This window comes from Trematomus bernacchii, unplaced genomic scaffold (genome assembly GCF_902827165.1).
Source record: "Trematomus bernacchii unplaced genomic scaffold, fTreBer1.1, whole genome shotgun sequence".
Lineage (NCBI taxonomy): Eukaryota > Metazoa > Chordata > Actinopteri > Perciformes > Nototheniidae > Trematomus > Trematomus bernacchii.
Genome location: NW_022987680.1, coordinates 90,937 through 112,151, shown reverse-complemented (window position 1 = coordinate 112,151; position 21,215 = coordinate 90,937). Strand labels below are relative to the sequence as shown.

At 44.3% G+C, this 21,215-nt stretch overlaps 1 protein-coding gene across 2 annotated transcripts; it reads left to right on the top strand.

The window, feature by feature from the left end:
* The first annotated feature begins 553 nt into the window (after positions 1-553).
* LOC117487650 (ectonucleoside triphosphate diphosphohydrolase 2-like) lies at positions 554-10,503 on the top strand. 2 transcript variants are annotated; one of them, XM_034136286.1, is made up of 9 exons: positions 554-731; positions 4,708-4,825; positions 5,352-5,502; positions 5,642-5,801; positions 7,815-8,042; positions 8,590-8,862; positions 8,993-9,112; positions 9,302-9,436; positions 9,623-10,503. In XM_034136286.1, the coding sequence occupies exons 1-9, from the start codon at positions 615-617 to the stop codon at positions 9,827-9,829; spliced, it is 1,509 nt and encodes a 502-aa protein (XP_033992177.1). In that variant the 5' UTR covers positions 554-614; the 3' UTR covers positions 9,830-10,503. The 2 variants fall into 2 exon arrangements, with proteins under 2 accessions (XP_033992177.1, XP_033992178.1); XM_034136287.1 differs by lacking the exon at positions 554-731 and adding an exon at positions 3,189-3,208.
* Positions 10,504-21,215: the final 10,712 nt, after the last annotated feature.

The window sequence follows — 21,215 nt, the reverse complement described above, 5'->3', positions numbered from 1 at the left end:
GAAGAAAAATATAGAAAAATAAGTAGGTAAGTACATCCACAAAAACAATTTACACTTCAGAGGTCAATCATCCACTTTTACTCCATTACAGTTCAGAGGTAAATCGTGTACTTTTACTCCACTACATGTATTGAATACCTTTAGTTACTTTACAGATCTGGATGAATGATGTGAAATATAATCAAGTGTTAAATCAGACTTTAGTTCCACCTGGAGTAAATCCACAAGCTACCCTGCAGTATACAAAGTCATTCAAACTAGCTGCACCTTTACCAGCTTTGAGAACACTTTCATGATCAATATAAAACATATCATATATATTATTCTGAGATGGACCAATCTGCACAATGACTATACTTTTACTTGTTGTACTTATACTTGAGTGACATATTGAATGCAGAACTTTTACTGTAACAGCGTATTCCTACACTCTGATACTTCTACTTTGACTCAAGCATCAAACTCCGCTTCGTGCATGCGCGAGGGTGCGTGCAAGGTTAGAGGAAGCGGGAAATCTAACCATATGACGCGTTGCAGCATCAACTATTTATTTCACGCTCTTTATTTCCCTGTCTTTACTGCTGAGCAAGTGCCCGTGCGCTTTTACGCACAGAATGGCGCTTCGGGACTACAGCATCATCCCTGCGCTCGTGCTGCTGGTAATGGGTATAGTCGGGATTTTGCTGCTGGTCCTTCCTGCCAACGAGGTGGAGAAACCCCCCGAAAACATGGTAATTCAATTTTTGAGTAAGCATCATCTCCGAATTGACAGTTACATGTTCAACTTTTGTCTTTGAGGTCGTTCTTCTGTATGAGGGACTACGGACATTATTGTTTACAGTGTTTTGTACATTCTCTTCGGATGAAGGTAGTCTGCCTTCGGATGGGAGATGAGAAGGGCTTTTTTGTAATCACCCTATATGTCTTACTAGTGATAAAGGTTCATAGGAGTCATGCCAAGTCTCTGCAATAGGGCCGTCTTAATCTATTCATGTGGTTTTGCACATTAAAAGTTCCACTGACATAATAAAGTTTACATTTGGTAATTTGATGCCATTTTAACATATTGTTGGGAATGTGTTTCCAAGAGCAGAGGTTACATTTACTCAAATACTGTACTTAAAGGTGGGGTAGGTAATTTTGGAGAAACCAGGGTTGCGGTCGGATAATCCAAAAATCAGCTCCTAACGTCTAACCCTATCGTCTATTCCTTGACCTCTGAGTGAAACGTCATGGGGTTAAGGGATAGTGGATAGGAGAATTCAAAAGCACTTAGGAGAAGAGACTGCGGTAGCCTACTTTAGAGAATCCGACTGCACTTTCACTATCCGACGTGTTTATGATGCGCCAGCGGACGTCATGAATGTGCTCCTGCTGCTGTGGGGAAACTATGGAAACTACAGTTTTCTATACAGCGGACTACAACATGGATGTTTGATAAGAACGAGGGACTACTGTAAACTCATCTAGAGACTCTGCACCGTGCTCTGATGCTGTTGTTTTATGCTTTATGAACGTGGACAACAGAAAAACATATTCTTCATGACCAAAGTTGGAATTGAAATAAAAAAGGAAAGTGAAACTTATGCTCGTCACCCTCTCCCTCCGGTCCACATTAATACAAATGATCCCAATACGTATGATTGCATGAACTATGAAAAGATCTTAAAATCAATACAAATGTATTTATTATAAACGTTAGTCCTTAACATCTATCACTGTGTATATCACCATTCAAACATCTTTTAAAAGTTGAACAAACCCCACATAGCTCAGTAAAGACTGTGAAATGTTGACTTTATTTGATCATTTCAGTAAAAACTAACATTCATATTTCTCTTTTTGATTATAATACTGATGAACGTTCAAAACAAAGCACTTTGGCAACTTACCACATACGTTTTAAAAAGCTTAATAAGCACCGTAACTTTCATGATATAATTTCTCGTTCATAATCGGTTGTTTCCGTGAACGGCCGACTGTTGTGTGACGGCAAATGCTGCGGCTGCAAGGCATTGTGGGGCAGCATTTTCTCCTCTCCTTTCGGTGAGGGAGGTCCAGTGGTTCCTAAGCTAAAGGAGGTTATAAAGGAAGTTTGAAACCTCCTTTCCTTTCATCTAGAGAATTTGAACGGCACTTATCATGGCTGCCACTGAGGGACTTTCCGGGTCATTTCACTCCGTTAGGAAGGTTCCTAAGCTAAAGGGACTATTCGACTTCAGCCCAGGTCGAGTGCGCTAGAATTTGAAAATACACAACCGGAAAAATCTGCCACTTCCTTACAGAGCCCCTCCTCCAACACACACGAACGCGCACATGACCAATGAGGGCACGAGATAAGTTTGTGCACAGATGGAAGGCTGACAGGCAGGTAGGCCATCCAGTTACTTTAGCCGGGCCGGCTAAAATGATTGGTCGTGCTTTTTACAGTATTACGGCTTCCTCAGATTACATGTTTTTATGGATTTTTTGTCAAAGCACTTAAAATATTCATTGCTATCAGGATGTTAAGAGCATTCCATGGGATATAACAAAAAGTGTATCTCGAGCCGGTTTCTCAAACTTACCTACCCCACCTTTAAGTACAATTTTAAGATACTTGTACTTTACTTGAGTATTACAATTTTTTGCTACTTTGTACTTCTACTCCACTACATTTCAGAGGTAAATTGTGTACTTTTACTCCACGACATTTATTTAATACCTTTAGTTACTTTACAGATTTGGATGAATGATGTGAAATATAATCAAGTGTTAAATCACACTTTAGTTCCACCTGGAGTAAATTCACAAGCTACCCTGCAGTATACAAAGCCAGGTTAATAGCACACCAATGTCTGGTTGTGCAGGATGTCTTGTGAGGCTTGTGGTGATTCTCACTTGCCAGTGGTGTACTGGTCTACCTAATGGAAAACCAGAAAAAGAATGAGACGAGTAAAGTCATACGATGCTGTTGAAACATGGCTTATGTGATATGTTAAAACTTTACTTGTGTACTCTTTTAGTGTACAGTCCTGTGTTCAGTAAGTGGTGAGCATATGACAGGCTTGGATTATAGTTTGTTAACAGATGTTTTCATATAGCTTTGCTGTTAAAAAAAGAAATAGCCCACATTTTCTTCCATTCAAGAATTTTCTTCAAAGTTTTTGGATTCTTTGTTTACCACGGAGGACAAAAACGTTTGTTCTAGAATCGAAGGTAATGCAAGGTGAGTAATTGCTAAACAATGGTCATTTTGTGGGTGAAATATTCCTTTGTCTTAATGTCACCACTCACAAATAAGCTCTGTTATAAACATGAATATATATTAATTTGCTTATCTTAGCTTAGACCAAATATTACTAAATTGAAGCATTTCACATGTGACTGTTGCTGACAAACTTCTCTGCCTCGCAGACAGCCATCGAGGAGGGGTTCTGTTTTAAAGTTCATATGCCCTGATTTTTACTTTCCAGGCCAAATGTCTTTGTGCGTGTGAATGCTCAAAATGAAACCGACAGCTCTTACCATCATGCAGCAGCCTGCTGTGTGTTAACCTCAAAGGCTGAAAGGTGTTCTGCAGAGCTAAGTGATGCAGAGCACAGCGGACCGGACAGAGAGGTGAAAGAGATCAAAGAAGCCGATCTTTCTGAGAATTATTCAAGTGCTCTTCCTTTTGTTAATGTGGTAGACACTTTGAAATCGTTTTTAAAAGGCTACAGAATGTATTCTTCGCTATTGCCTAGGGATTTTATACTTGAATAGAACTTAATGCTTCGAAGCAAAGAGCACACAAAGAGAGGAAAAGTCAACACAGCTGAACAAGTTCAGATACCACAATACATAACACAAAAACCCATTTTATATAGCAAATCAATTCACTTTAGTTTTTGAGTCTCATGGCTGGAAATGAGAGAGAGGTGTAACACTGACAATAAGGCAGCTTTAACAAGGACCTGAGGATAAGATGTCTGTATGGTTATTGCACATTGCCCAAGATTTAGGATTTGAGTTTGGCAGCCCTTTGCTCTTTTTGCCTCCCTGCTCAAGGTGAATTTTGATGAAATTAAGTTGAAATTCAGTTTTCATTCTGGTATTATTTTTTCAAGTACAAAATAGGTCTTAAATACATACACACATGCACAAACAGGACCTATAGACATGCACTAATGAAGAAGTGTCAGAGCAAAAGGGCTGCCAGTATTCTGGCGCTGGCAGCAGTTGGGGGATCGATGCTTTGCTCAAGGACACCTTGGCAGTGCCTCCGAGGCACTTTTGTTACTTCCCTACGACCTTCAACGCTGCATTGTGCATGCTAGCGATTCTGCTTTTCTTTTGCACTGATAGGTTGCCAAACTTTGCTGCAATTTCATGATGCAATTTCAGTCTCTTGCAGCTTATTCAATTCAGGTTATAAAACCAGTTCACAGGAAGTGTAGGCAGCAGCCACATGCTGCCCACCACAGTTAGGTGGAAACTAAAGAGAAGAAGCCCACGCAGGTTGTACAACACAGACTTGCTACAACTGCTCAAATAAATACCTTGTGTGGTCAATAGCAATGTTATCAGAGGTGCACTGAGGTATTTTAGATGTCATATTAGCTCAATATGAGACATCAGCAGAGCAATATATCGGGAAAACTCTATAGTCTACGTTCTAAAATGAGGTACTAGAATCATGCTGTATTTTCTACATATGTCTGACATTTAATGCTCTGTGTGTTTCAGTTTGGAATTGTTCTGGATGCAGGCTCGTCCCACACCTCCATGTACATCTACAAATGGCCGGCTGATAAGCAAAATGACACCGGTATAGTTACCCAGCACAGCGAGTGTCATGCGAAAGGTGAGCTCCTCCCAGTCGGTGAGAGAAGGGCGGCAAAACAGAAACCACATTACTGCTTAAAATGTGGTTTGCCTGGCAGTGACAAGATGAACATCAGAATCTGATGGTAAAGCTAGTTGTGGTTGAAAAGAAGTACTGCTTGAAAGCTATTGTTCAGAGCAAGAATAGTGTAAGAATAACAGATTCAGCACTTTGTCAGTCTAACTTTTTTTGATGTGCCTGAACTGACCCTGAAACTGCAGACTGTCTCCTGTGCTGAAGACATTCTTACTTTCACTTCCACTATGTTGTCCTATATATCCAATGTATTTATCAGAATATTAAAGAAAACATTTCTTAATGTTGGAGCTCTACTTCCTCAACATTGTCTTGCAGACATCTTAGTCATTGTTATTTCCTGTGTGTTTTCAGAGTTTCCTTAGAAACCCCAACTAGATCCTTTTTCGTGCAGGGCTTCCTTGTCCTGTGTTTAGAAAAGGTCAGGCTGAGGCCTTTGTAAGAAGAACTACTTTCTTTTTCTGTCAAGGTGGAGGGATATCTAGCTATGCAGGTATCCGTGGTGGAGCAGCAGAAAGTCTGGAAGACTGTCTGAACCAGGCTGTGAAGGATGTCCCCAAACCCAGGCACCACCAAACTCCCCTCTATCTGGGAGCCACTGCCGGCATGAGACTCTTGAAGTCAGTATAACTTTCTATAAGGACATGACACTGCACTAATATTTCTACCACATTCCTCATCAATTACGCATGAATAATAGATTTTGGAAGGATTAAACATAGTTTTATTCTCCATTGAACTCCCACCACTCTTTAATAGCGAAGTGAATGCCACAGAGTCCAAACAGGTACTGAAGGAAGTGGAAAAGAAAATGCGGTCTTACCCTTTCAAATTCAAAGAGGCAGCCATCCTGAGTGGACAGGAGGAGGGGGCATACGGCTGGGTCACAGTCAACTACTTACTGGAAAACTTTGCTAAGGTGAGCACATTTTCTGTTCAACAGAAGGAAGGTCATTGATGTTCCTGTGTGCCAACTGAAAACATGTTGTGGGGGTTTTGAAGGGTGACGTAGGGGGCTGTTTTGAGATGCTTTTAAAGGTGTTAGTATGCTAGAAAAGAGTTAGATTAGCGTGTCAATCCCACCTTAAAGGTGACAAATGTGTTTACAGCTGTCCCAAACTGGGTCTGTCCCAAAAATGATAATAATAGTAACTTGGATTTATATAACGTCTTTTAAGAAACCCATGGATGCTTTACAATAGGATGAGGGGCCGTGGGGGGGACAATAGTGGAAAACAGTAACACAACAAGGACGAGAAATTAAGAAGATAAATAAACAAAATAAACAACGGCTGGTCATATTAATGCATAGGAGAGCGTTAACTGAGGCTGAAGGCCTTGACAAACCAACTATTTACAAACACTTGCCGTATTTACAAGTTATCTACTCTGTGACACAGTGTTGGTAACTGCCACAGTGTCCATTAAGACCTCAGGCATTGGGAAGTTAAAGGTCCCATGTCATGCTTTTCCGGTTATTACCCGTCCCCTTGTGTGTTATGAAGGTTTGTATGCATGTAAACGGTGTGCAGAGTCACAAACCCTCAAAGTACACCCTGTAAAACTCTAACACAGAAAAGACCTGTCTATGCTGCCCCAGAACGCCTCGTTGGACATTTTTATTTTTCCATTTTTTTCTTCCTGAGTATGGTGACGGTTGCCCAGGTCCAAATGGACCAATCCGTGGAGCTCCTCACACACACACACTCACTCAGCCTTATCTTTTCTCAAGCTGTGAGTGTGTGGCGACCTGTGTGGCGAACAGCCTGGCTGTGAGTGTGTGTGCTCAGGCTGAGTTCAGGCTGAGTTCCGCGGTGTCTCGCTGTCTCGCAGACCCCACGCAGCGACCAGGAAACAACACCAGTAATAGAGCTCACACTGTCCGCTCCTCGGCAGGAGCTCCAACAGGCCGTTTAGGACAGAGAGTGAATACATAGAGTGTTGAAATGTGCTATATAAATAAACTTGCCTTGCCTTGCCTTGCCTTACACATACAGAGATGCTGTATGAGAAAACCAATGTGATTTTCAAAAATTGAACAATGTAAATCTATTCTAGTATACCTCAACAATGGAATTATGATCAGTAGAAATGGCCATGACATGGGACCTTTAACCTGTTAAGCCCCAAGCCTGTTTTTCAGGCCTCAGACTCGAAAATGACATTCCCAGAACAAATGACTATATCTTCGCTTCTAAAAGGGTTAAATTAATAATCTTTTTTCTCAAAGCAATGAAAAACCTGTGAGTTAGATGTAGAAGAAAGTCAGAATCAATATATATGTTTTTATTTTACAGTAAATTCAGATTGAACATAGTAAAAAAATGTAAATTATAGTTTCCGTCCAAAAAAAACCATTCCTTATAGTGAAAACCTCCCTTGAATGGTGGGATAGTAGACTAAAAGCTTATAATAAGTAGGTCGGGCGGGGGCATGGGGTTTAACAGGCTGCTACCTGGCTTTTGGTACGGACCAGTCTATGGTACACAACCTTAGTTTAGTGTTAGCATACTGACATGCAAATTAGTTCTAAACAGAAAGTACAGCTGAGGCTGATGGAAACAAACTTACAAAAAAGGGTCAATCATCGTAATCCTGAGTCAGCCGAACATTTGAGGCAATGTCCTCCCCTCTGTCTCCCCCTTTCACTCTAACAACTCCAATAAAGGCCGTTCAAATTGGCAATAATTGAAAAGTCAGAGGATCAATGTATTTAGGGTTCATCAGGGAAACATAAATATTTATATCAAATGTCATGGCAATTCATTTATGTTGGTTAAGGATCCACACATAGGGGCTTTGAGAGTTTCTATGGAAGTGTTTTTATTTGGATGTTTGCCTCAGATTAAACTCTGTGCAGTATTAGACATTTGTCATTGTCCTTCATCAATACTAATTGTTATGTCCTGACATGTCCTTTATTTTTATTCAGTATGGTTTTGTTGGGCGTTGGCTGAATCCAGGAAGACAGACGATTGGAGCTTTGGATTTAGGCGGAGCTTCCACACAGATTGCTTTTGAGACCTCTGAAGAGGTGGAGGACGAAGATAATGTGATGGAGCTGAAGCTTTATGGACAAACCTACAGGCTATATACCCAGAGCTTCCTGTGCTATGGCCAAGACCAGTTCCTGCGCAAACTGCTGGCTCTTCTAATCAAGGTACTATAAAAAGAAAGGTTACATATGGCTGTTTCTTTGAAACATCAAGACTTCATGATTTTTGATCGAGATCAGCTGAATGAAAACTCTCCTGGACCTTATACTAAGGCACTGTTTATGCAGTACAGTTTGGCATTATTAGTAAGGCTAAGTCATTTATTGCAGAGAGTAAGACGAAAGGATTAATACAACTCTAAATGTATGTCCTTCTAATATGATGCTGGTGCCAGCAGCTCATAGATTAGCTGAGCAGAAATAATGGCTGGGGGGGGAACAGGTGGCCTGGTACCTATCCAAGGTAACAGAATCCAGATTCCACACCTGTACCTTTCAGGAGTGTCCCCTTGTTACCAAGCAATGTCCCACTTTATGACAAGACTAAATTATTATCTTTTTACTGAAATAAATGATACCACTGTTAGTGCGGGTTGATTAAGACTTTCCCCGTTCTACCGGCTTACTTTGAATAATACTATTCATCATATGCAGCATCTTCCATTTTTTTAGTGGAGGAAGATTTCACTTTCTTCTGTTTTGCATCATTCAGACTGAAGGTGTGAAGCCCCAGGTGTCCCATCCCTGCTACCCACAAGAGTTCACCACATCTGTGAAGCTGGGGCCGGATGTCTTTGATTCTCCCTGCACTCAGAGCTACAAACCAGCCAACTTTGACCCCCAGAGGTCGGTAAGAGTAGTGGGGACAGGAGACTACAGGAGCTGCCTGGACAACGTACAAAAGCTGTTCTCCTTCGAGAACTGCTCTTACTCCAAGTGCTCCTTTAATGGAGTCTTCCAGCCCAACGTGAGAGGAAGCTTTATGGTGAGTGAGCCTTGAGTGAGACAGCAGGTGCAAAGTAAAACTATATCCAGCAAAGCTTGAACTCATTGGCCACTTCTTTAAGTTTGTGGCATTATTAGCTTGGATTGACAGTGTGCCATCTTCTCCACAGGCATTCTCTGCCTTCTTCTTCACTCATAGCTATATCAGCAGCCTCTCCAACATCTCCATCACCTCCCCCAGTCGACTGAAGGAGGCCATTCAACTGATCTGCAACATGACCTTCTCTGAGGTACTCTCTCTCTGAGCCCAGCCAATAAAAACTTTACAAACAAGTTCATGTTGAAACCCACCAGATAGATCTAATTTCAACCCCAAAACCTTTATGTTATCTGCCTTTCATTTAAATATTCTCGAAATGCTGGACAAGATTACGAATAAGATTGGACTAACACAATCAACATCTTATCTCCATTCATAGATGACAGCAAATTTCAAGCAGAAAGAGAAATACATGAAGAATGTCTGCGCCGTCTCCAATTTCGTCCAGGTCCTCTTACTGCAGGGCTACGGGTTTGATAACCACTCCCTTCCGTCCATCTCTTTTGAGAAAAAGGTCAGGAGTAAAGGAAATAAATGACTTTGTATTTGCCATTTGTTGGAATTGAGTCTGGGTTCAAATTAATATAACCTATGTACTGCTGTAAATGTCCCCTCTCTGTGACTAATAAAGGTAATCTGATTCTTATTCTGTACCTGAATCAGTTTCCTTGTATCAGTGGTCCTCTTTTGTGTTTTTCAGGCAGGGGGAGCCTCAGTAGGCTGGGCTCTGGGGTTCATGCTGAGTCTGAGCAGTATGGTCCCAGCAGAGAGACTCGGGCTGATGAAGGCTCTGCCCCCAGGGCCCTGGGCTGGCATTCTTTTCCTCTTCATCACCCTCCTCCTCATTGCACTGGGATACCTTCTGATGATCTACAGAAGCAGAAAGACTAAAGAAGGGATGGTGTAAGAGCATGGGCACACACCTCCCAGTCCAATTCTTACTCTCTTAGAGTATAGACATGTCCGTCCAAAGCTTTCAATGTCTTGACAACAAAAACATCTTTGTTACACTGTTGTTTTTGTGCATTTAGGTGAAATCACTAAACATTTTGTCTGCACAATTATATTTTCAAATCTTCTACTTTTCCACTTGCTTGTGGAGAACAGCTTTGGTGTGTGTACAATTAAATTACAGAATAAACCATGCTTTTCTATGATTCATTATGCAATATTACACCCACTTACATGACCACATTAGGCCAGTAGCCTACTTTCTCTGTTTTCTCCACAGAAACAGCCCACACGTGCTCCAGAAGAGGCCCGAGGCAACACTTACTGATATAATTGCAAACATATCCTAAAAGAACATTATGCACGTGGGATTGAATGGGCAAGTATATTACAAATATGTCACACAATTTAGTTTTTCCGAAAGTGCTCACCTGTTCACACACAATGCTCCCCTCCAACACATTTTGTTTGGAAAACTATGAGCCATCTACTGAAAGAATGCATTAAAAATAACAGTTTAATGTAGTTTACTACAACAACGCTGTTTAGAATAAGCAACAATTGACTCATTTAAAGTTCAGCATAATTGAGTATTTGTTTCCCTCAGAGAATAAAAGGACAATCAATCAATTGTTTTGATCATTTCTAGCAATAAAATGTAAAGCGTGTACTTGTTATAGTAGTTGAAATATGTATCAGAGAACAGGGATACGAAATGAAGGGACTAGGTCTCACAGGAAAGCGACATGGTAAAAAAAAACATTTAATAAAAAAGTAGCAGGAGGAGAAATAACACATTGCAGTGTAGTGGAAGTGGATCATGCAGTATGCTTGGTTATTAAGGTCTGAGACCTAGGTCCACCCCCAACACAGGACCTGCAACATAAACATACGTACTCAAGTAAAAGAAAACTTGATATATGTAAAGTAAATATATGAAATATAACGGTCACGGGTGTGATTATGAATATATTTGAACAGTACATATAAATGGTAGGCTTCCTAATGAGAACAGGACTAATGAGGAAAGCGGCATCCTGGACATCAGACATTGATCTATCTTCAGAAGATGGCAACATTAGTAGACAGGTCCTAAAAAACATCAAGGACACAAGCTGCCATTAAAACCCAAAGAAGATGAAGAGCATAAATGAATTGAGAGGGGTCCACACTTCGACACAGTAGGGGCAGTAGCGTAGGCAGAAATGTACTTTAGGGTGGGCCAGCTTTTTCCAGGGGTAAAAATGACTTTAAAGTAGGCCTGGCCTGCAATAATAATATATAATAATTCCCATTGCCAAGCATCGTTGTAGCATTTCCCTCCGAATAATGGTCGAAGACTTGACTGATGATATGAATTTATTGAAATCTCCAATATCAACGTAAGAGCTATAAAGACACAAAAATAACAAATACATTTAGGCTCCATTCGTATTAGAATCACTTTAGCATACTACCAAAAGTTATATGTAAACAGACAGCAAAGCTACAAAACAGCATACAAACGAATTAGGACACAACCTACATTTGTATATATTATAGTTAATACCAACCTTGTGCCTCTTTGGGGGGTGCTAAACTTAAACATAAACTTTATCCTTTACTTTCTCCGTCTTTATATGTAGATCCGCTCCTTTTCTCCGTCACGTTGTTTCCAGAGCCGTATAATAGAAGAGTTACGACATCTCCGTTCACTCCAATGCAGTGTTAATTTCGTCAACGAAAACTATGACGAAAAATGTTCGTCAACGACCTTTTTTACATGAGACGAGACGATGACGAGCTAAAAATAGATTCTTGATAACGAAAATTTGACGAAATGTATATTTAGTTTTCGTTGACGAGACGAGACGGGACTAAGGTGTTAATGGTGGACTATCGGACATTAAAAATGCAGGGTATTTCCCCCCAATTGCCCGTCTTGTCTGTCAAAATGCATCTTACATTTCTAACTTGCAATATCATTATTTCCGCTCTCTTCACTCCAGAAGAGCGATCTCCTCTCTGTGTGCGGGGGTCGGGGCCTAACAGACACGCTGCAGCGGCACACAGAGATCTGCCGGGGACGGAGCGTTCAGAGAGTATAGAGACACTCGACAAGTCTCGATGTGGACAAAGCTCGTTTGCCATGTTTTCGCGTTGACACAAGTAGAGTAGTCTGTCCAAACAGCCGGCCAAAAGGCGTCATATTCAGTCGGAGAAATGCACAATTTTCGACTTCCTTAACTCGTAGCTCTGTTGCCCCAATTACGAGTAACGTTATCACATCAGGTGTGCAGAGGTGGGAGAAGTACTAAGATCTTGTAGCTAAGTAAAAAAATACCATAGTGTAGAAAGAGTTCCTCAAGTCAAAGTATTGTAACGGACTGGTTATAATGTTGATGTTTGATGTGTTTGTTGTTCAGAGTTTGTTTGCATTTTACAGAGTGTCAGTGAACGTGCCACTGTTTTGATGGACGGTTCTTGTGACCTGTAGCTGTGGGTTTGGGTGGGAGAGTGTTGTCTGGTTGGTTGGGGCTGGAAGAGGGAGGTTCCTGGAGGGGGAGACGCGGGAAGCGAGAGAAGAGCTTGGGGAATATGTGACGGAGAGTGAGGATATACGACAGAGTTAGTGGATTGTTTGGCGTGGTTATGGCCAACAGTAACCTGTGATCTGTATAATAAACTCCCGGATAAAGGACAATCCAAGCCTCCCTGTGTTCCTGTAGCGAGACGCTACATTTGGTGTCAGAAGTAAAAGTTCAACTCCGGATTAACGACAGCTAACGAGCGGCGTGCTACAGTGATTGCTGCCATACAGCCTACAGTTTCCATCTCGGTGAGAACATGTCGCTGTGGGACTACTCTAAAATTAAACGGGAGGAGGAAGCTGACGAGCGGCAACACTTCGGTGCTACTGAGGGTCGGGGAAGGGGAATGACTATGAGAATGGCCGCTGAGGCTGGCTTTGACCGCCCCGGCTACTTCCCCGATAGAGACGCCACACGCGGGAAAACAGAGACAAAGAGGGCAGGCACGAGTCAACACACTGAGCAGCACAGAGAAGCCCTCCCCTCATCTATGAAAACACCCAGGTATGATGGCAAAGCTAACTGGGAAGCATTCCAGGCACAATTTGAATTGCTAGCCAAGGCTGGCAGGTGGTCTGCTGAAGAAAAGGCCCTCCAGCTCGCAATGTGCCTTACTGGGGATGCTTTAACCAGCCTGCTGCTACTTAACCCTGATGATAGGAGTGACTATGATGCTTTGGTGGGAGCTTTAAAGAGGCGCTTTGGACTATGCTCTGCAGCTAGCCTGCTCCGCTCTGAACTGTGTAGCCGCAAGCGACGGCCTGGGGAGCCGCTGAGGGAGCTCGCCAACGACATTGAGGGGCTGGTTCACCGCACCTATACTCACATGCCTCCTGTTATCCAGAGTGAGTTAGCCCAGGGACTACTTCCTCCAGGGCCTACTACCAGCCGACCTGCGTACACAGACTTTGCTCGCCCACCCCAAGCCTCTACAGGAGGCTTTGGAGCTAGCCACAGAGAGAGAGATGCTATGTACTGCTTCATGGAGTGCGGATGACCACACACCGAAGGTGAGCGCCGCATGCGGTATTGAGCTGAATACAGCAGAGCCGGCCTGGGTGGAAAAATTGACACAGCTTGTGCGTGCCACCACACTGAGACAGGAGGAGTCTCAGAGACCCCGCCAGAGGATCTGCTGGGGGTGTGGACAGCCTGGCCATCTGGTTCGAGATTGCCCTCGCAGCACAGCTAACCAGGGAAACGGGGCCGGGTCTGCATAACCGGGACAATGCGGACCCCTGATGATGTGTCCCGTCCCTCTTCAAAGGGAAACGTCGCAGCGCATTAACCAAGTAGAAGTGTTACAACCAACAGAAGAGGCTGACGGCCAGCCGGAGCGAATCATCAGGCTGGGCCGAACCTGGGTTGAGGACTGCTGGTATGCCCCAGTGACTATTGCGGGAACAGACTGTTTTGCGCTGGTCGACACAGGTTCTTCAGCAACCCTTGTGAAGCCTGAAACAGTGAGAAATAAAACAACTATTTGCCCCACCATAGTGAAATTACAGACAGTTACCGGGGAACGATGTCCGATGGTGGGAGAGACAATTGTGACAATGGGGGTGGGAAAGAAGTCTGTTCGCTGCCCAGTGTGGGTCGCAGACCTGGAAGATTGCATCCTGGGGCTGGATGTTCTTGGGACATTAGACTGTGTCATTGACACAAAGAGGGGTACACTCACTTTTCCAGATGGACAGGTCGTTCAGATGTGTAGGCGGCCACCCCAGACAGGCTGTCGTGTGACCCACACCATTATAACACAGACAACCGAGACAGTGACCGACGCCGTTGCTTGTTGCGACTCCCAGATGACGGCACCTGCACAAACCCCCACCCTGCCGACCCTGGACCCTTGTCTTCACCCAGTTATTGCTGCAGAACCTGTCACCGATGAGAGAGTTTCGGCAGTGACAGAGGTCTGGCAGAGAAACTCTGATGGACTAACTCCCAATGAGCAGAACCTGCTGCTGCAGCTCTTGCTGGAATTCAAAGACTGTTTTTCACTGTCTGAGACCGATATTGGCCGGACAGATCTCATCGAACACAACATCGACACTGGAGATGCACAGCCCATTAGAATGAGACCACGACGCCTCCCTCTGGCCAGACAAGCTGCAGCGGATAAAGCACTGGGGGAGATGCAACGGGCTGGACTCATCGAACCCTCCAACAGCCCCTGGGCCGCTCCAGTAGTCATGGTTCCTAAGAAAAAGAAGGAGGACTTTCGGTTCTGCGTAGACTTCAGACCGCTCAATAAAGTGACCAAGAAGGACCTGTACCCACTTCCTCGCATCGATGAGGCACTCGATACAGTGGCAGGGTCTTCCTGGTTCTCCTCCCTGGATCTACGCAGCGGATATTGGCAGGTCCCCCTTTGCCCTGAGGCCAGACAGAAGACAGCCTTCATCACCAACGGGGGTTTATGGCAGTTTAAAGTTCTTCCATTCGGCCTCTGTAATGCCCCTGCCACGTTTGAGAGGCTTATGGACCAGGTACTGGCAGACATCCCCCGCCATGAGTGTGTTGTTTACCTGGACGACATCCTCGTCCATGGGAAATCCTTCGAATCAGCTCTCGGGGCCCTCAAACGTGTGCTGGTGAGAGTGGCTGGAGCAGGACTGAAATTGCACCCCCAGAAGTGCTGTTTTGTGAAGCGTGAGGTGACTTTTCTCGGTCACAGGCTAACGGAGGGCGGCGTCGGCACCATGGGAGAGAAGGTGCAGGCTGTGAAGGACTGGCCCACCCCCAGCTCTGTGCAGGACCTGAAGAGCTTCCTGGGCCTGTCCTCCTACTACAGGAGGTTTGTGAAAGGGTTCTCCTGCATAGCTACGCCGCTGTTCCGCCTGTTACAGAAAGGAGAGGTGTTTTCATGGACAATGGAGTGTCAAGCAGCATTTGCTTTACTACAGGAAGCCCTAGTGGAGGCACCGATCCTCTTTCCCCCTGACCCCACCCTTCCCTTCATCCTCGACACCGATGCCAGCAACAGTGGAGCAGGAGCCGTGCTGGCCCAGGTGACACCAGAAGGAGAGAGAGTAGTGGCCTACTATAGCAGAACATTTAACAAAGCTGAACGCCGCTACTGTGTCACCAGACGGGAACTGCTTGCTGTGGTCAGCGCCATCCGGCACTTCAGGTACTACCTAGGGGGCCTCCACTTCACAGTCCGGACTGATCACTCTGCCTTACAGTGGCTCATGTCCTTCAAAGAACCAGAAGGTCAGCTGGCACGCTGGATTGAAGAGTTACAAGCATATGACTTCACCATAATTCACAGACCTGGCGTGCAGCACGGCAACGCTGATGCACTCTCCCGCCGCCCCTGCTACAGTGATGACTGCCGCTACTGCGTGAAGAGAGAGACACAGGAGAGGGAATGTCTACAGGCTGAGGTGATATGTGCAGCTGTGGGACCAGTCGGGGCATCAACTGACCATGGACTTTTAGCTGTAGATGCTGCCGAATGGAGGAAGAATCAGGAGGGGGATGTCGACATCAGGCCGGTGACCGCTTGGGTGGCTGCACAACACAAACCCCGGTGGGAACAGATCTCTGAGTTTTCTCGTGCCACAAAAGGGCTATGGTCAATGTTCGAAGCCCTGCGGCTGTGTGATGGAGTGCTGCAGAGGGGGTGGAAGGAACCGGCTACAGGAGAGACACGGTGGCAGGTGGTGGTGCCGAGGACCCTGCGGGAGACGGTACTTCGGTCAGTGCATGGAACTCCAGGATCTGGTCACTTTGGGGTCTCTAAGACTCTCCGCCGCCTGCGACAGAGATTCTACTGGGGCCAACACAGACGAGACGTGGAAGATTACTGTCGCCGCTGCGACAGCTGCACTGCACGTAAGGGCCCTACCGACAGATCTCATGCCCAGCTCCAGCAATTTCCGGTAGGGTGCACAATGGAGAGGATCGGGATCGACGTTCTTGGGCCGTTTCCCCGCACAGAAAAAGGGAACCGCTACATCCTCACAGCCATGGACTACTTCACTAAGTGGCCTGAGGCATACAGCCTACCAAATCAAGAGGCAGAGACTATTGTGGATGCTTTGGTGGAGGGAATGTTTAGCAGATTCGGGGCGCCTGAAGTCATACACACAGACCAGGGCCGGAACTTTGAGTCCCGAGTGTTTAAGGCTATGTGCGAAAAACTGGGGTCCCATAAGACCCGCACCACACCCCTTCACCCACAGAGCGACGGCCTCGTAGAAAGGTTCAACCGCACACTGGCTCAACAGCTTGCCATAGTGACGGCGAAACACCAAAGAGACTGGGACGCCCATGTCCCCCTCGTGCTGATGGCGTACCGGTCTGCGGCCCAAGATTCCACTTCCTGCTCCCCTGCCCTCCTCATGTTAGGAAGGGAGATGCGCACGCCAGGCGAGATGATGATGGGCTTACCCCCCGACGCTCCTGTGGACCCCCCAGGGTTCGAATATGCCAGGAAACTCCAGGAACGGTTACAGTCTGCTCACGACTTTGCCAGGCGCCAGCTACAGAGTGCAGGGGCGAGGCAGAAGAGGAACTACGATGTGCATGCTAGAGGACGGCATTTCAGTGCTAGCGAGTTGGTCTGGGTTTATAACCCACAGAGGAAGAAGGGAAGATGCCCAAAGCTGGACAGCAACTGGGAAGGGCCCTGCAGGGTTCTGGAGAGACTGAGTGAGGTCGTCTACAGCAGCGGTTTTCAAAGTGTGAGGCGCGCCTCCCCTGGGGGGCGCCAGAGAGCTTCAGGGGAGGCGCAGCGTGAGAAAAAATAATAACGAGAAAAAGACGAGTAAAGTGACATTTGCACACTTTTGCCTGTCTGTGGAGACCGAGTTCCCCCACCTCGCCAAAAAGGCTGTTAAAGTGCTCACTCCCTTCACCTCCACCTACCTGTGTGAGTGCGGGTTTTCCGCATTGACTCTGATCAAAGGAAGTGCCGGTCAAGGCTGCAGCCAGAGGATGATCTGCGTTTATTCCTGTGTGCATCAAAGACGCAGACTCATTGTTCCCACTAAAGTAGGGGTGAGTGTAATAAGGAGATAAAGTTGACGTTCAGTGTGTTGCCGGGAGCATATAAGGATGTATCCACGATGTTGAAAATGTTAAAAATGTTTAAAAGATATGTGTTGAGAACACGGCGTGCGAAAATATACGGGTCGTGCTGCAGCTAGATGTGCCTGTCCTCTGTAAGAAGGTGTCGGCGACTGACATGCAAGGAAGAACGGCTGTCCACAGGCTGTTCCAACTTTAACAACTTTATTAACTTCCAGGGTAGTGAATTGAACATGCTATTGTAATTGGGTGTGTGGTATATTTTCATGCACGGACACGCATGTTCCACAACACACAAACTGAACAACACTCAATTGTACGATCGCTACCAGTGTCCTTGCGATCTTGTTATAACAAGTCAACAAGTGCACGTTATTACTGATGCAATATGGTTGAGACCATTCGGGCTTATTCTAGAGGGGTGCAAGGAATAGTCCAAGTAGTGGAGGAGTTTTATACAATATGTTTAAAACATAAAGATAAAAAGGTTTTAAAAAGTGATTGTTTAATGTTTTAAGGAGGTGACGCTACTCAGCCAATCAAATCGGTGCAGTCAGTGAGTCAGCACAATAGATTCAAACACTCACAGAGACGAGACAAGAGGAGAGAAACAGTCGGAATAATTTCAAATGGCGGAAGGTAGACAGCGAAAACAGAGCATTTAATGACATGTTCTCTTACTGGACCTCTTTGAAATGCAATGTAATAACAACAATAATAATAATAATAATAATAATAATAGCAATAATAATTGAGAGGGGGGGCGCGGCTGTTCATATGTTCTCTGAGGGGAGGCTCACCTTCCCACACTTTGAAAACCCCTGGTCTACAGGGTCCAACTGCAGAGGAGAGGGAGAATAGTTGCTCTTCACCGGGACAGGTTGGCACCCTATCGGGGTACAGCGACACCACTAGGATCAGTTGGTGAGACACAGCGGGCTAGGGACACTATTCTTTCTTCTTCCCAAACCCCCTCCCATGACCCAGCGACCTTGCCTGGTTCCCCACAACCTGGACTTTTTTTCCCTTGCCTACTCTGAGCCCCACGGTGGGCCTGTTTCCCCCTGCCGCAGACCAGGCACGGCCGCAGAGAAATCGCAGACCCCCTAACCACCTGAGAGACTTTGTTTATTCCCTCGAGGACGAGGGACTTTGAGGAGGGGGGAAAGTGTAACGGACTGGTTATAATGTTGATGTTTGATGTGTTTGTTGTTCAGAGTTTGTTTGCATTTTACAGAGTGTCAGTGAACGTGCCACTGTTTTGATGGACGGTTCTTGTGACCTGTAGCTGTGGGTTTGGGTGGGAGAGTGTTGTCTGGTTGGTTGGGGCTGGAAGAGGGAGGTTCCTGGAGGGGGAGACGCGGGAAGCGAGAGAAGAGCTTGGGGAATATGTGACGGAGAGTGAGGATATACGACAGAGTTAGTGGATTGTTTGGCGTGGTTATGGCCAACAGTAACCTGTGATCTGTATAATAAACTCCCGGATAAAGGACAAACCAAGCCTCCCTGTGTTCCTGTAGCGAGACGCTACAGTATGATCATCAAAATATATTTAAAGTAGCGACAGTAAAAGTAGTCATTGTGCAGATTGGTCCATTTCAGAATAATATATATGATATGTTTTATAATGATTGATCATTAAAGTGTTCTCAAAGCTGGTAAAGGTGCAGCTAGTTTGAATGACTTTGTATACTGCAGGGTAGCTTGTGAATTTACTCCAGGTGGAACTAAAGTCTGATTTAACACTTGATTATATTTCACATCATTCATCCACATCTGTAAAGTAACTAAAGGTATTAAATACATGTAGTGGAGTAGAAGTACACCATTTAACTATGAACTGTAGTGGAGTAGAAGTACACAGTAGCATAACATTTAAATACTCCAGTAAAGTACAAGTACCTCAACATTTTACTCAAGTATAGTACAATATTTAAAAATAATTATATATATTTCATTTATTTCACATTTAAATAAAGCAATTAATTCGGTTAACAATTTGTTAGTTTTTTCCTTTAAAAAAATAACAAAAAGTAAATACAAGAATGCCGTTAAAGTACCGGATCGATAAGCAGTATTGATAAGACTAGTAGTACCGTAGAAAACCTTAACGATACCCATCCCTAGATATTACACAAGTAAAGTGTTAAGAAAGTGAAATGTTGCTTTACGAATTTCAACACTTGATGCTGTCACCTTAATTACAATGTCAGAAACCTGTATTTGCCTAACTGAATTGGTTTAAAGAGAGAAAACATTTTGACTAAAAGTTGACTAAAATGTAATTTTTCATTGACTAAAAGTAGACTAAAACGTTTTGAGTTTTCGTCGACTAAAACTCGACTAAAACGTTTTGAGTTTTCGTCGACTAAAACTAGACTAAAACTATGAAGGATAGAAATGACTAAAATGTGACTAAAACTAATAACCATTTTCGTCTAAAGACTAAGACTAAGACTAAATCAAAAACAGCTGCCAAAATTAACACTGCTCCAATGGACCATTTTTTTTACAGCAATGGCGGATCGTGGAGCCTCTCAATAGTTCCCCGGAAGTTGGCTCCACGATCTGCGGCTAGCAGCGCAGTAGAGTTGCAGCATAATAGACCGTTCGTGATGGACTTTTAAAGGTAAGAAGACGTTTAAAGATTTATATTGCGGATATTATCAGCACATCTGAGTCAAATTAACATGTGTATTAAAGGATGTTAGTGGATTATCTCTAAATCTACTGATTTAGGGATAACCCACTAACATTTACAGATAACAGATTAGGCTAGGATACCGGATAAAGTTAGCAACACACATTAACCATGAACAGCCTATTAATCCGTTCTCCTAATGTTATTTCATCCAACGTTGTGGAATTGTAGAAAAAGGGCTTCTTAACGTGCTTTTATCCAGGGTAGAGGGAGTTAAATGTTAGTTAAATACTAGAGAATGCAATTCCTGAAGAAATTGCTAGTGGGAATGCTTTATGCTGAAAAGCTGATGCTAAACTGCTATGCTGAAATGTAATGTGTAAGAAGAAAGTGAAGAATTTAGATTGAAATGATACATGAACACTGGGGGCTTGAATGTGTGATGAGAGAAGTATTTGAACTGCAAACTTTTGAACTAACTTGATGGCGAATGATCTCTGGCCATGCCAACGGCATTTGATGACATCCCATAATACGCTTAGATGCGTTGATGGCTGCATCGTTACCAAACCTGTGAAGTTTTGGGCCGTTTGGAGCATTTTCACTGAAGTTATGAGAAAACCGTGTTTCATGGCGAGCATTGATTTGAAGAAATCTCAAAACTGTCCCGTACATGTGAAGTTTGAGCACTTTTTGAACATTTTCATAGGAGTAATAGCGACATCGTCTTTTATGGCGAGGGCGAGTTTCCATGGAAACGGCATATGGTGAGATCTCAGATTTGGCGTAAAGCTGTTGAGGCATGGACCGGTGATATACAAGCGAAGTTTGGTAGACGATCGGACCGTGTCCATTGGACTTACAGCGACATCGTGTTTTATGGCGAGGGATGCGTTTCCATGGAAACGGCATATGATGACACCCCATAATTGACGAAGAGCTGTTGAGGGCAGGACCATTAACTATTATCTGAAGTCTGCTGCTCTGATCATGTCAGTTGGAGTGATGACATCATCGTGTTCCATGACACAGGTGTTTATAGTTGAGCTAACGACGTGTCCAGAGATCAAAGGTTTCCATGGTGATGTGCA

Excerpts from the sequence above, each read along its gene's own strand:
- LOC117487650 (XM_034136286.1), top strand. The coding sequence starts at position 615 with ATGGCGCTTCGGGACTACAGCATCATCCCTGCGCTCGTGCTGCTGGTA. Across the intron at positions 5,503-5,641 it reads GCCGGCATGAGACTCTTGAA|CGAAGTGAATGCCACAGAGT; the intron begins GTCAGTATAACT and ends ACTCTTTAATAG. Across the intron at positions 5,802-7,814 it reads TACTGGAAAACTTTGCTAAG|TATGGTTTTGTTGGGCGTTG; the intron begins GTGAGCACATTT and ends ATTTTTATTCAG.